The 14,728-nt window shown below is 44.9% G+C and overlaps 3 protein-coding genes and 1 long non-coding RNA gene across 5 annotated transcripts; 2 read left to right on the top strand and 2 right to left on the bottom strand.

The window, feature by feature from the left end:
* Positions 1 to 2,898: 2,898 nt before the first annotated feature.
* On the bottom strand, positions 2,899 to 9,543 carry LOC122171820. Its single transcript, XR_006172107.1, has 2 exons — positions 3,596 to 9,543; positions 2,899 to 3,120 (listed from the first exon to the last, which is right to left on the bottom strand). It is a non-coding gene; the product is annotated as an uncharacterized LOC122171820 (long non-coding RNA).
* Positions 9,544 to 9,660: 117 nt separating this feature from the next.
* On the top strand, positions 9,661 to 11,168 carry LOC122171817 (histone H1.01). Its single transcript, XM_042839590.1, has one exon. It carries the CDS (start codon positions 9,661 to 9,663, stop codon positions 10,318 to 10,320), a length of 660 nt encoding a protein of 219 aa, XP_042695524.1. The 3' UTR covers positions 10,321 to 11,168.
* Positions 11,169 to 11,188: 20 nt separating this feature from the next.
* On the bottom strand, positions 11,189 to 11,797 carry LOC122171818 (histone H2A-IV). Its single transcript, XM_042839591.1, has one exon. It carries the CDS (start codon positions 11,694 to 11,696, stop codon positions 11,307 to 11,309), a length of 390 nt encoding a protein of 129 aa, XP_042695525.1. The 5' UTR covers positions 11,697 to 11,797; the 3' UTR covers positions 11,189 to 11,306.
* LOC122171819 (histone H2B 1/2/3/4/6) lies at positions 11,691 to 13,052 on the top strand. 2 transcript variants are annotated; one of them, XM_042839592.1, is made up of 2 exons: positions 11,693 to 12,417; positions 12,706 to 13,052. In XM_042839592.1, exons 1-2 carry the CDS (start codon positions 12,041 to 12,043, stop codon positions 12,707 to 12,709), a joined length of 381 nt encoding a protein of 126 aa, XP_042695526.1. In that variant the 5' UTR covers positions 11,693 to 12,040; the 3' UTR covers positions 12,710 to 13,052. The 2 variants fall into 2 exon arrangements, with proteins under 2 accessions (XP_042695527.1, XP_042695526.1); XM_042839593.1 differs by lacking the exon at positions 12,706 to 13,052 and having other exon boundaries at positions 11,691 to 12,638.
* The last annotated feature ends 1,676 nt before the right edge of the window (positions 13,053 to 14,728 follow it).

Raw genomic sequence — 14,728 nt, forward strand, 5'->3', positions numbered from 1 at the left:
GGGGGCGGGAGCGCCAACCGCGTCCTCCTCCCCGGCGGGCGGGGCCTTCCACTTTTTCGCTCTCTGACACCGCCCCAGGGTCTCAGCCTCGTTCGTCCGCTCCGTCCCACCTCCTCCCTTAACTTCCCTTTCCCAGCATCTTCCGCTTTGAGGGGGATGCGGCGCTCCGCCCTCATTCCTCTCCAGCTCTGTGTCTCGATGAGGGTTATTCTTGTGCTTTTTTTTTACGTTAGTAAATTGATACGTTGAAATACTCTGATTACTTACCTTTCTTTGTTATTGTTCTACTTAATATTTATATTGTATGGCTTTATTACTCTTATCCAGCTTTTTTAATTTCAGAGAGTTTTGTGATTTTTTTGTATTTTATTTTCAAATTATCACAAATGAAATGACAGAGAGGCCCACCCAGTGTACTTTTTAGGCAGTCTAGTCTTGAAAAAATGGCGTGTTTGCTTTGTATGGAATTACAGCTACGGTCTGATTTCATATTTCACTGACAAAATCTTCAGGGAGTCTGTTTTCTATGTCATATATTGCCCAAATTATTTAATTTGTAGTAGAATCTGGTGATTAGGCATTTCCTTTAAAAGATTTCATAGTAATATGACCCTTTGTTTTAGGAAATAATTCTGTTGCTTCTCGTGGACTGTGGTGTAAGCAATACTTATTCCTCTTTATTACGTGCATTGTTTTTCACCTGGGTACCCATCAAGACAAGGAGTGCGACTGGAGGTGAAAGCAATCTAATTTTGTGCACCTAGAACTAAAGACTTGAAATGTTGTCTACGTTAATCTTGCATTTGTTTGTAAAAATAATAATGAACTACATACAAATAATAACCTGCCCATTAGTTTGGGTACATATTCATCATGAGTGCTATTCGCTGGAAACAGTTTTTGTTGTTCATGCATACAGCCTAAATTATTCAGTCCTGAACTTGCTTCACAAATGAAGGCAGAAAGTTTAAAAAAAAAAAAAAAAAAGACAAAAAAAAAAAAGCTTAGTGGCTGTTTTAATGTACACAGTGTGCATCCTTAGAGCAGTCTCTGGAAGGTCACTTCCCAGTGAGCCACTGTGTTTCCAGGTGACAGTTTCTCTGAAATACTGCATTTAAAACATCCTGCATGCTGTACGAGGCAAGTGTGGGACAGCCATTTTCCTCCAGTCTGATGCTGTAGCTTTTTGTCATTCATGCCATGATGAATGGCATCCTCTGCATGGAGGGTGGCCCATTTCCCTGCATAAGTGACAATGTTACAATACTTTGACACACATGAGCCTGAGAATATTAACTTGGGGTAACCTCTATAGACTTATGCTCACATATTGCTTGCACTTTGAAGCATCAAACCCAGTTTCATGTCTTTATCTCAGACCAGAGAGAAGTGTGAATCTTCTTCTAGGGCTTGTGTCCAACCGGTTAGTTTTATATTTCTGTTGCCCCTATTTTTTTTTATGTTTTAATAACCAGTATATACAAATTAGAAAAGCTTTGTTACATATGTCGAACAACATATAAGATATATAATACATCGAATATTTTATATATTTTATATGTTGTTCAAGACAACATTCCTCTTCGCTCAACCAGATTCTCAGACTGTAGCATTGCGATCATGATGAGCATCACCAACATAGAACTGGAGAAGGCCCTCTGTTTTATTTCCTGTGTCTGAAGTGTTGTTTAAGATTGAGTCACAGGCATTCTGGTCATGTTTGAAAAGATTTTATGTCATTCTAGGATCACTGTTACTAATTGGATGAAAGTTAGTCATGCATATCAAATGGGCAGCAAAGGTGGCTACTTCAGCTGTGCACATATGTGAGGTGCCTCCATGGCTACAAAGATCTGACATCATTCTGACTGGATGAGCACTTTTTTTTCCTCCATGATTTCCTTTTGCCAGTGTACAATGCCAGTGACAACATTTCTCTGTTGCTCTGATGCAACTTCATGACACTGAAAATCAACCATCACAACAGGTAAAGCCTACCTCAGTGTCTGCTGGTTGCCCTCACCAGGCTCCTTTTTGTAGCTCAAGGCCCCAGTGCAGCTGTGAGATCAGCACTGTTCCAATATGGAGAGTGTGACTGCAACCATGATGCACATATCAGTACACAGAGACCGAGGAACACCCACCAAAATGAAAGGCTCAGGGAGGTATTCATGAACCCTAGCAAGCCCTTCTTTCACTCATGCTGTCATTTAGTTCTTGCTCAGTTGTAGTAACTCCAAGAGGAAAGGTCTGTGCGAGTGACGAGATCTAAAAATATAATGGTGAAATCATTTTCCCCAGCATCTTGTAGCTTGCATATTTTATGTAAAGAATTTCTCTGTTGGGTCCTGAAGGCTTCTGATTTTTCTCTGTCCTTGTCATTCCCTCCCCTTTCGGCATATTCTCCTCAATTTCTTCAACCATAAGGAAAGCTCACTCACTGTGCTCATTGCTACTTTATCCCACTTTATCTGCATCATAGAAGTAGTGTTTTCCAGGTATTGCAGCACACAGACTAGACACTTAAATACATATAATTGGGACCCTCCTTGATCAAAGGGATATACTCCATGTAGTATGTATACATACCAGTCTCCCATTTGCCCATCTCCCACCCTCACCATTGCTGTGCTTGAGCCTTTTGTTACTTGTCATGCTAAATCACATCCTGAAGCATGAGAAATGAAAGATGCTAAGACCCAAAGTGGTCAATGAAGGTGAGAGAAAAATCCACTTGAGGGTCTCTGGCTTGGGAAGTACCTATCCAAAAAACCACCAGGAGCTAACAGATCATTTTGATGTGATATCAATTACTGTACTTTTTTTCATGGCCTCTGTCAACAATGGGGTATTGGATCAGAGGAAAATTTAATGTGAATGACTCAGTTGACACAGTGCTGTGAACATCAGTCTCTATCTAGAATCCATGACAAAGGACAGCAGAATCTCAAGGCTGCCTTCTTCACCTTGCCCATTCATTTCTCCCACTTCAGGCTGAGGCCACCATCTGCAGAATCACGTTCCACCTTTAAGCCCTGTGTTCTTCCTCTATTCCTTGCAAGTACGCAATACTGAAGTTAAGGAGCATGAGCAAGTGTCTCCCTCAGCATCAGGCAATAACTGTCAACCCAGAAGGAAGGAAAAGACAAAAGCACAGAGCTAAAATAATTTTCAAGAATCACCATGTTAAAAGAACAAGCACATCTTGTAAACAAAAAAGATAATAAACTCAAAATTAATTGGTTTTAAGTACAAGAACCCTCTCCTCCTCCATTTATTATTATTATTATTATTATTATTCCTTACCTTAGTATCAAATGCAAATAAATGTTTCTGGCCTCATGCACTGATGCAGCTTACAGCAGGAACCCTTGCAATCCTTTCTGTACACTCAAGCATACCAAGGCCTTTTTCTTCCAAAGAATTAATAGAACAAGCAGCAACTAAACATCTACCTTAGGATTTGGTATCACTATTTAGCTTAAATTATTTTTGTCTTTTTTTTCTTTCTCTCTCTTCCTGCACCCCCCATCCCTACCTCCTCCCACCAGAAGATGCTTATTGAAATGAACATGCATTAAATCTGAACACTTACCATAGGAATCACTCCGATGATCAGCAGATCCTCTTCTCAACAGCTGTGTGATGTTGTGACCATGCTCCCTTCCTTTCAGGTGCCTCCTATTGTAATTTGGGTAAATCCAAAAACCCAGCTGGCTTTTCTTTGCTTACTGCCTCCATACAGCTGGAGATGGCTGATTCCCGCTCCAACCTGCTTAATGCTGGACCTGTTTGCTGCTCTTTAGGCCAAATGTTAAGTGTTACTGACTTCTAAACTCAGTATGCAAGTGAGGCTTGTTATTCTGCTCCTCATTTCATGTATAAATCAGCCAAAATTTCACTGCTTTTTCAGTGTTAAAAACAGAAAGAAAAACAAAACATCCCACTAGAAAAGCCCTGTGTCATGAAGGCAAAAGATTTAAGCCTAATACATTTGACTTTTTCAGACTAGTGTGCATACACTATGTTGCAGGCAAAATATAGGAAATCACAACATACTGGGCCTCAAACATGCCCTGTGCACATATCCTTAACTGCCTATGATGCCCTATTCCTGAGTTCCTAACAGTCTGACAGCAGAAGCACTCAGCGTCTGCTCTCATTTGCTAGCTGTGGGAATATAGGAGCTCCAGCCCTTCCTACTGGTGTTCCTATTAGTCTGGGTGATCTCCTAACCAGGGATTGTGCCCCTCTGGCAGCAGCACATGGCTTGCACAGCTGGGAAGCACAGGCTGTAAAACATAAGCTACATCATAGCACTGAATACCTCTTCAAAATCATTTAGCTGATTTCTAATGGAAGAAAGCCAGCCTATGTTGCTGGCATCCAGGTGCTACCTGATGATAGTCCTGCTCTAGAATGGTGACACAAAGCCTTATCTGGAGTCAGGACCTGACTGACCCCCACACTTCTCAGTAAACCACAGCATGTGACAGTGTTTCGGCCCTCAGTGGTTACAAGTGCCCAGACTGCATTGTGTTTGGGTGCCACTGTCACTGGCTGCATGACAAAAAAAATGACAAAAAAATACACCCCATGTTTTGTCACATCAGCCACCTGGGGCGGCTCCAGCCAGAGAGATCTCAAAATCAGAGGATCATTATGGTTGGAAAAAGATCATCTAGTCCAACCATCAATCCATCACCACCTTGCCCACTAAGCCATGTCTTATGGACTATGGACCTGCTCTGTATGTGTGTACGGTCTCAAGGTCACCCCTTGACTTGTCAAACACAACTCTGGACGGACGTGAGGGAGCATCTGGGTCATGTTGTACCCTACTAGCACCAGTGCAGCTCTTACAGCTCTTAACCACAGGGAGCACAGGCACACAGGTAGAAGAGGGTGGAGAGCAGAAAGTGTGCAGAAATGCCAGGGGGTTGTGGGGTGGAAGAGCGGGTTGCTCAGCATTGCTCTGTGTGGGCTGCTTGCTGCTCAGAGCAGTCTGGCTTCAGTGCTGCTGGAGAGACTGCTCTGAAGGGACAGTGGGTGGCACATTTTCTTGGTGGCATTCACTGATATTAAATGTGGGTGGAAGAGAGGCACTGTCAATCCACGTGGGAAGGATTTTGGGGAGAAGCCACAATTGTTCAAGTTTCTGTTAATCTTGTTTACCTGTCACAGACAGCTTGCCTCAAGGCCTGATATTCTCAGTCTCTGGCTGGTGGCTACATTCAAAGCATGCCAGGGTGGTCCAGAAGACATTTTGTCAAATACCTTAGTTTAGTTTTAAAAGACCGAAGTACTTTAAGACAATGATAATTCTGTTCTTTGGTAGCTGGCTGATACGATGTTTCCTTGACTGTCTGTGAAAAAAGTAAAAATGTGTCAAATAGTCAAATGTGTGCAGGGGAGTTCTCTATGGTATGGAGCATAGTGCATCTTTTCTCCCCATTGCATCAGGGAAAACCTTTGATTCCAGATTTTTTGCTGCTTGTTTTCCCTTCCCCATGAAAAGAAACTTCTACTGCCATATCTGTATCTATTTGGATAGATTTGTAAATTTTCAGTTCCAAAAGGACACGGCATGATGATGATAAAGGGAGGCCTCAATAAGTGCCCCATCCTTAAACCAAAAAGAACAAGGAGGAGTGTGCAACATTCCAGGAAGCTGAATCTGCAGGGACAGTCACCCACTGCACTACCCTCCTTGTCTTGCCCATTGCAGATGCTTAGCTGTACACTGACTTAAAAAGCTCTTGGTGGCCTCATTACATTTAGGAATCTTAACAACATCAGCAGCAACATTGATATTATGTAGGCAAAGAACTTCAACGAGTTTGTAGTTCTGTAGGTACCACTTTAAAATTGCTTAGCTAAGGGTTAAAAGCTGTTAAACTGTGCTGGCCGGTTTGTTCACAAGAGTTATTACATTTGTAACTTGCATAAGGGTGAAGTCACTGAGGACAAGTTAGACATGGGTGTAACATTGTAATAAGAGTGTAATCGTCATTGCAGGAAGTATTTGCACCTCGTACCCGGGGAACATGTACATGGGAAAGCAGCACGTAAGGACCTTCACCTAAATCTCTCTGGAAATTGTTGTTGGAGGAAAGAGAGGGGCCAAACCGCTCAGGCGCACCCACTGCTGTTCCTCCAGTTGCCTGCAAAGAGCTGATCAGAGCATTCTACACTGGTGGTAGAGCCATTAGCCGTGTTTGTGTGATTAGCTCTCATGCAAACGCTTCCTAACAAAATTGCTTGAGAAGAGTAACTGCCGTGTTACCTTGCTTTGTTGCACGTATATCTAAATATAACCCAAAGCTCATTTTCTGAGGAGCAAGTGCTGGCAGGTCCTGAGACAGAGATGGGAATGTCTGATAGCTCTCAGGTGCTGCACCATCCCGTGGCTCAATTCTCCTTCCTTACGCCAGGAGGCCTGAACACGAAAATGCAAAAGTTGGACAGAGATGGGCACCTGGAGGGAAGAGACTTGCAGTGTTCAGATAGCAATCTTGTGCAGGTTTGTGATGTACTGAGATCTGCTGCACTGCCCAGAAGGTGGGAAAAACTGAAGTCATTCAGATGTAGCAGATATTACTCTCTCCAAGAGTATCTCTGGAGATTCTGATGTCATTCTCCTCCTCTTTTAATGAGTGAGGAAGTCTACCTCCCTCTGGTCTCCTCATTGGGAGTGAGGAAGTCTACCTCCCTCTGGTCTCCTCATTGGGAAAACCAAAATGCATGCCAGAGTCAATAGGGTGCTTTCTTGTTGAAGTCTTTCTGTGATGAATGATGACTGAAACACCTATGATGCCAAAAATAAGATTATTTACCTTTCAGACTTGCTCACCTAGAGCTGAAACTGTCATTCTTGCCTTCTTTATAATCCTTCACCACCTTTCTGCCTTGCCTGACTGCGTATTTCTGTTCCTTCTTCCCTACCTGTTCTGACTGTGGACAAAACTCTTTTTCTAACTGTCAAATGCAACTTAGCTTTCCAAAACGTTGGTCCTGCATGTTTTTCTTTCATGTGGAGAAGACATGTTCCCAGTATCAATTCTGCACGCTAAAGTTGTTTTCTACCTTCACTAAAGAGCTATTAGAAAAGAAAGGGCAGAGCTTATCCCCGTGTCTTGAAATTTCTGAAGTCACTTTGGTTTCAGAGTGATAAACCACAACTGTTGCAGATCAGATGCTGCTGTATATATTATTGGCTGCTTCTATTGAGAACATAAGAGGGTAACAAATGCCGGGAGAAAAGTGGAGGGATCCCCCAATTGGGATGGTGACCATTGTAAACACTTCCATTTCAGCTACCAGTAAACGTGAATCAGGCCTCTGTGGAGCCACAACTGAAGGATGGAGTATTTAAATCTTCTCAAATAAAGGTGGCTGAAGTGAACGTATATGAATTCAAAATAAGAGTGGGCAGGAACAGTTTTCCTGTCATGGGCGTGTCACTTGTGATCTACACTTCTCCTCTGCCTGGATATGTAGTGAATTGTCCCAGTAGGTGCTAAACGTTATCTCCTCAAAGTCCTGCTATGCACTGCTCATGCAACCAAGTCACTACAACATCTTATTCACTGATTTATGGGCACAAGTTAAGAAAAACATTTATTTTTTTACTTCACTTTCGACAGCTCATAAAGATATTTCTTCAGTATCCACATTCGCTCTGATATATTTCAGTCTTGTGTCCATATCTAATGTTACTTAATTTTTACAAACAAGATTCTGAAAGCTCCAGTTGGATTTACCCTTCTATCCATCATCTTCCTGCTGCAGCACCACAGAACTCAGATGCACTTTTCCTGCAACCTTATATTAGCTTTGTGTTTTCCTCTTCTAGGATGCAAATTGTTGATTTTTTTTTTTTCCCTAATTTAATCTTCACATCATTTAGTTGTGACTTTTGTACTCAATGAAGCCTGATTTTGAGGAAAACAAACTTATTCACATTATACACATGTTTAGTGTTGATATCATAGAGGCTGTAAATAAATAAAAAAAAAAAAATGAGGAGAAAAGAGGATTGCATTAACTTAAAACTATACGTTCATAAAATCTGAAATCATGGTTGTTAGTATCTGCATGAATTCAGTGTTTAAATTCCATGTTGGATCTGGTTATGTCGAAGAAAATGGGAGGGCAAGGTTGATTTTACAGTATTTGTGTCATTCTTAAGTAACCATTGAAGTCAACAGATAACATACTTTATAATCAGGTACAGATGCTGAAAAAATTATTCCAGAGCTCCATTCTTGTCAACAGATTTCATTACCTCCAACCAGACATCAGTATTGATTGAATTCTTCCTGGTTCTTAGGGATGAACTATGGCCTACCACTCCCCTAACTGAAACCCAGGTTATCACAAAGAGCTGTGGTTCTTGTCAAGAAAACAGTTCCTCCTTACTGTGACTGTAAAATGCAGGAGAAAGAATTAAACGGGCTTTTCTTTTTTCATTAAATGGGCCTTCCTGTTGTTCATTTTATCTTTCATTTTTCCTTACAGAGAGACAAGGAGATACTGCACTGGCTTTATTTAATTTTTTGTCTGTGTAAGAGGTTTGTTTGTTTTTGTCGGTTTTTTTTTTTTTAAAGTAATTTTGTTTAAAATTTTGTAACTATCACAGAAAATACAACAAGATTATACTTCTAGGCAGTAAGAGCAGAAGTACATAAGAGCTACATTAGGCCGTCCACATCTTAACTGACCAGAGAGACAAAAGTAATATCGTTAAATATAACCAGAAGTTTAGAAGGCTGCTTTAGTTTAGAAAGCTGCAGTTTGGTAATACAGGGTACTGGGAGATTGTTTACTGGAAGTAGAAACACAACATGGAAAAAAGAAATATCGATTTACTTAATAACTGGTACAGAAATTCACATGAGAAACAAACAAAGGAAAAAAGCACAAGGCAGCAGGGGAAGTTTGCCTACCCTCTAGTGAAATTTCAGGAAGACAAAACAAAACAGCTACATCTTTATGAATTCACAGGCAGTAACAAATTGTTTACAGCTCTATAATAGGAGTAATAGGAGGTGGTATGAGACACTATTTCAACAGAGTTTAGCGTTTTAGGAGGTAAAACACATGGCCAAAGGAACCGGTTCTTAATCCATATTCAGAGCTGAGAGGGGAGTTTGTGTTACTTCCTCCTCTTCAAAATCAATTTAAACTGTCAAAATAGCTTTAAATCGTCAGATTTCGATTTTAATCGCAAGAAAACCCTCTAAAGAATAAGATACAGTGGTTGCTGTAAGATTTCTGTAGAAAGAAAATTTTTAATTTGCAATGAAAAACAAAAGTTTCTCTCTTCAGAGGTCTCTCCAGCAGCAGCACACGGGATTTATCGCCTCTCCTTTAACTCAGGACGCGTGTCTGCAGCTGGAAACTCTCCCGAACGCAAGTACCTGCTCTTCTCCTCCCTCACCGAGGAAACGGGGCGATTCGGTGGCAGAAATTCCGAGGAAAATACACTTTTGTTAGTCCAAAGAAACACAAATCGAGCACACCGAAGGGCTCCCCGGCCGTGAAGCGGGGCGGGCTTAGCAACGCACCAATCACCGCGCGGCTCCTCTCTAAAAATACGAGCATCTGACCCGCGCCAGCCCAATTGTGTTCGCCTGCTCCGCGGAGGACTCCGCCGCGATGTCCGAGACCGCTCCCGCTGCCGCCCCCGATGCGCCCGCGCCCGGCGCCAAGGCCGCCGCCAAGAAGCCGAAGAAGGCGGCGGGCGGCGCCAAAGCCCGCAAGCCCGCGGGCCCCAGCGTCACCGAGCTGATCACCAAGGCCGTGTCCGCCTCCAAGGAGCGCAAGGGGCTCTCCCTCGCCGCGCTCAAGAAGGCGCTGGCCGCCGGCGGCTACGACGTGGAGAAGAACAACAGCCGCATCAAGCTGGGGCTCAAGAGCCTCGTCAGCAAGGGCACCCTGGTGCAGACCAAGGGCACCGGCGCCTCCGGCTCCTTTCGGCTCAATAAGAAGCCCGGGGAGGTGAAGGAGAAGGCTCCTAGGAAGCGAGCGGCTGCTGCCAAGCCTAAGAAGCCGGCGGCCAAGAAGCCCGCGGCTGCTGCCAAGAAGCCCAAGAAGGCGGCGGCGGTGAAGAAGAGCCCCAAGAAAGCCAAGAAGCCGGCGGCCGCAGCCACCAAGAAGGCGGCAAAGAGCCCTAAGAAGGCCGCGAAGGCTGGTCGCCCCAAGAAGGCTGCCAAGAGCCCAGCCAAGGCAAAGGCGGTGAAGCCCAAAGCTGCCAAGCCCAAGGCGACCAAACCCAAGGCAGCCAAGGCAAAGAAGACGGCAGCCAAGAAGAAGTAAGTTATCCCTGAAGAGTTCCTGCTCTACCTATTTTGATATCCAACGGCTCTTTTAAGAGCCACCCACACTTTCCCTAAAGGAGCTGAGGCACCGAGGTCGTCAGAAACCTGCAGCACGGATCCAGCAATTCGTAAGTCGTCAGAGGTCAATTGCCTTTTCCCTTCCGATTACTGAAACCTAACGAGCACGGTATTACGCGGCGGCTTTAGGGAAGTGTAGACTTTGTATCTTTTGCCGAGTAATTGGTTTGACTACCGTGAAGAAATGTTTTATAATGATTTGATAAAAATCGGGTGACACTTTTTTAAGAATATATTTTTTAACAAAAGTAATGGATTTCCCAGGCGCAAGCTACTACTGAGCCACGTCTAATGTATTGTGTTGGTCCTTTTTAAAGTGTCTCTTTAAAAGCTTTTATGTGTTAGGGGAAGACGTGAGATTTTTCTTACTGACGCCATAACAGCCCCTAGCTCTCCCATCTCTTTTGTTCCCGCTGAGACATAACAGCAGCTTCTGCTGTTGGAAAAGCCCGCCCTGGCCGAGGATTGGCCACGAGGAGCCCGGCCCGCTGCCCCTTCCCCCACCCACCGCAGACCCCGCCTTGGGCCCGACGCTTTTGGCCGCGTCGAAGAAAGGAACAGGCACGGAGGAAGGAGGGGAGGGGACAGGCGGTGACGGTGGCCCCCGGAACGCATCGGTTTCCTTTAGCGCGGTATACGAACTGAAAGCGTAACGGCGCGTCTCGGGAGAAATTCCTTTGGGAGAACACTTTGGCACGACTTTGTTAACGGAAGCATGGAAAGCGTTGCTATTATTACCCAACAAATAATATTGATAATAAACATAAAGAAAAAAAAGTACGGCTCGAGTAATTCATACACCTGCACAACTGTATTGTGGATTTCTGAGCTCTCCTGTGATGCTGTGGGTGGCTCTGAAAAGAGCCTTTGGGTTGTTCTCTCCAGACCGTGCTGCCTCTGCGGTACTCACTTGGCCTTAGCCTTGTGGCTGTCGGTCTTCTTGGGCAGCAGCACGGCCTGGATGTTGGGCAGCACCCCGCCCTGCGCGATGGTGACCTTGCCCAGCAGCTTGTTGAGCTCCTCGTCGTTGCGGATGGCCAGCTGCAGGTGGCGGGGGATAATGCGCGTCTTCTTGTTGTCGCGGGCTGCGTTGCCCGCCAGCTCCAGGATCTCGGCCGTCAGGTACTCCAGCACGGCCGCCAGGTACACCGGGGCGCCGGCGCCCACCCGCTCCGCGTAGTTGCCCTTGCGCAGCAGCCGGTGCACGCGGCCCACGGGGAACTGCAGCCCGGCCCGCGACGAGCGCGACTTGGCCTTGGCGCGCGCCTTCCCGCCCTGCTTCCCGCGGCCAGACATCGCAGCGGCTTAAGGCTCGGACCGCAACCGAGCGAGGAACACAGCGAGAGACCGACGGAACTCGGCTACGCTCTTGCTTAGGCTCCTCACCTCTGCGCTGATAGGCTGACGTCTGGGTCCGTTGTGGGCAGCCAATGAGAAGGCGAATCGAATTGGAACCAATCAAAAACAGTTATAAAGGAGGAAAGGGGTGTTCTCGAGGACTGACCAATGAAAGAGTGCGAAAGGGATACTTCTCATTTGCATAGAGGAGCTATAAATAAATGGGCTACGACCACTTCCTTCCCATTCGGCTTTTCGTTCTCGTGTTGGTGGTTGTTGCTGTGTGACTTCTTTTTGCCGCTATGCCTGAGCCGGCCAAGTCCGCGCCCGCCCCCAAGAAGGGCTCGAAGAAGGCGGTCACCAAGACCCAGAAAAAGGGCGACAAGAAGCGCAAGAAGAGCCGCAAGGAGAGCTACTCGATCTACGTGTACAAGGTGCTGAAGCAGGTGCACCCCGACACGGGCATCTCGTCCAAGGCCATGGGCATCATGAACTCGTTCGTCAACGACATCTTCGAGCGCATCGCCGGCGAGGCGTCGCGCCTGGCGCACTACAACAAGCGCTCGACCATCACGTCGCGGGAGATCCAGACGGCCGTGCGGCTGCTGCTGCCCGGCGAGCTGGCCAAGCACGCGGTCTCCGAGGGCACCAAGGCGGTCACCAAGTACACCAGCTCCAAGTAAGCTGTCTCCGTTTCCCGTACCTGAGTTGCTGGACCCAAAGGCTCTTTTCAGAGCCACCCACCTTGCCAGAGAAAGAGCTGTAATCCTGTCGGAAAGCAAGTAGTGTAGTTGTCAGTACGTGTTTCTTCTTTACATCTGCAAAATCCTTTCTAAAAATAATTTCTGTAAATAGCATTACCTGCCAATTTTGTTCCAGAAAATATATGTATTTCCGCTATCTGGAATATTTGTCTTAATTTTTAATTACAATTTCGTTGTGTTTTGTTTTCTTCTTTTTGTTCTAGGTGAGACTCCATTCCCTTCCCTCTTCCTCCCCTGTCTTTGTCTCGTTTGCACCCTTACCGTTCATCACATCCCAATCAATACCTCTCCGTTCGGGTTTTAAGAGTTCATGCAAACCGAAGGGACAAGAGTGCTTTTTTACATCTCACATTGCTGACAGAGACTCGTATCTGTTTTATTGATCATTTAAACTCCATCAACGGTGTTTTAGCTGCAATATCGACATCAGCCGCTTGAGGGTGCCTCAGTCCCAACTGTTACAGTTGAAGCGAGGTGTGTCCGCGGTGCATGAGAGTGTAAAAGAATTTTGTTATTTTACACTTTCCAATAAACTGTCACTATAACCCAAGCCTCTGTATTTAAGTGTGGTAGTTAATTAAATGGAAATCCTTTCTAACAGTTACTTCAGCAATTTTCTTCTGTATTTGTGATTTTTTTTTTTTTCCCAGTAACTTGCACAGCTTCTCCTGTTATAGGAGAGACTATTTCCCCTTGTAAATGCACAATGAAGATGAATATTACTTAGCAGCTACTTCACCTTTCCAGTATTTGTAGCTCATTAATTTAAGTACCAAGAACTGCAGAAGTAGCCACTGTGGGCTGACCTGTTAAAGCACACAGAATCACACAGAATGGCCTGGCTTGGAAGGAACCTCAAGGATCATGAATTCCACACCCCTGCCACATGCAGGGCCACCAACCTCCCCATTCAATACTAGACCAGGCTGCCCAGGGCCCCATCCAGACTGCCTTTGAACACCTCCAGGGACAGGGCATCCACAACCTCTCTGGGCAGCCTGTTCCAGCACCTCACCACTCTCACAGTAAAGAACTTCCCCCTGACATCCAACCTAAATCTTCCCTCCCTCAACTTAAAACCATTTCCCCTTGTCTTGCTGTTATCTACCCTTTCAAAGAGTTGACTCTCCTCCTGTTTGTAGGCTCCCTTTAGGTACTGAATTATCAGCCTTGAAGTCTTTCATCCAAGCCCTTGGTTTTCCAAATATCTACCACACTCTTTGGTAATTAGACATTGCTGCAAATGCAGAACCGAGCTGTTAACACCACCTCCTAAAATGCATCTGAATAATCCTTATCTCCAAGCATTATGCTGTGGCTTCAGCAACACTTGGTTTCACCAAGAACTGCAGAATGGCTGGACTCAAGCTTTCCAGCACTGACTGCATGTGGTGTTTGAGTACCGGTACAGAGACATCACTAAGTCTTTATTATTTTAGTCACTGATTTATCAACATTTCAGCTTGAGGCTGTTGTGGGAGGTCTCTGTTTTGATTTCTGGTCACTGATGCTGGGATCCATGCTTCCTTCTCCCTATACTCCTGCAGTTTCATATTGTGCTTTGAGATCTGCTCTCAAAGTATCTTAGAGCAAACTCAAACAGCTTTCACTTTCTGCACCCCCCCCCCCATACACCATACTCTATACACAGTACTTAAAAAGATGAATAAATACAGTGTGCTCCAACCTATAAGTTCTTAGATAATGTAATATGTGGGGGGTGTAAAGAGGGAATCTAGAAAATATCTAAAAATACTCATACTCTGAAAGTGGTGATGGTCATTGGAACCATTTGTCAGAAGCTATTACACTTAGCAGTGTGCTATGTAAAATTCAGATTCAGCCATGCTGGCCTAAAAAAAAAGGTAAAGGTGCATTCTATCCCCCCAGCTCAGGAATGCACAAGCATTATCTCAGCCCTTCTTCTATTTGCATGCTGGGTGCTTCATCTGTGGAGCTTTCACATATATTGGGTTGGACAAACTTAAAGGTCCCTTCTAACCCAAACCATTTTATGATTCTATGAAATTCCAGATAATCTTCCTCTCTTGCAGGCTGTTTCAGCATGCACATTTCTTACTCAAATCCTAAAAGTCATCAGCACAGAAACTGATTACGATTTCTCCTTCCAACCTCAGTACAATATTCCAGTGTGAGTACAATCTCAGATACTGCTGTGCTGTGCACACAGCATTCCTCTGTGGACACACACACACACACACACAC

Source organism: Centrocercus urophasianus, unplaced genomic scaffold (genome assembly GCF_019232065.1).
Source record: "Centrocercus urophasianus isolate 14NV4802_14NV808 unplaced genomic scaffold, USGS_Curo_1.0 seq_989, whole genome shotgun sequence".
Lineage (NCBI taxonomy): Eukaryota > Metazoa > Chordata > Aves > Galliformes > Phasianidae > Centrocercus > Centrocercus urophasianus.

Excerpts from the sequence above, each read along its gene's own strand:
- LOC122171818 (XM_042839591.1), bottom strand. The coding sequence starts at position 11,696 with ATGTCTGGCCGCGGGAAGCAGGGCGGGAAGGCGCGCGCCAAGGCCAAG.
- LOC122171817 (XM_042839590.1), top strand. The coding sequence starts at position 9,661 with ATGTCCGAGACCGCTCCCGCTGCCGCCCCCGATGCGCCCGCGCCCGGC.
- LOC122171819 (XM_042839593.1), top strand. The coding sequence starts at position 12,041 with ATGCCTGAGCCGGCCAAGTCCGCGCCCGCCCCCAAGAAGGGCTCGAAG.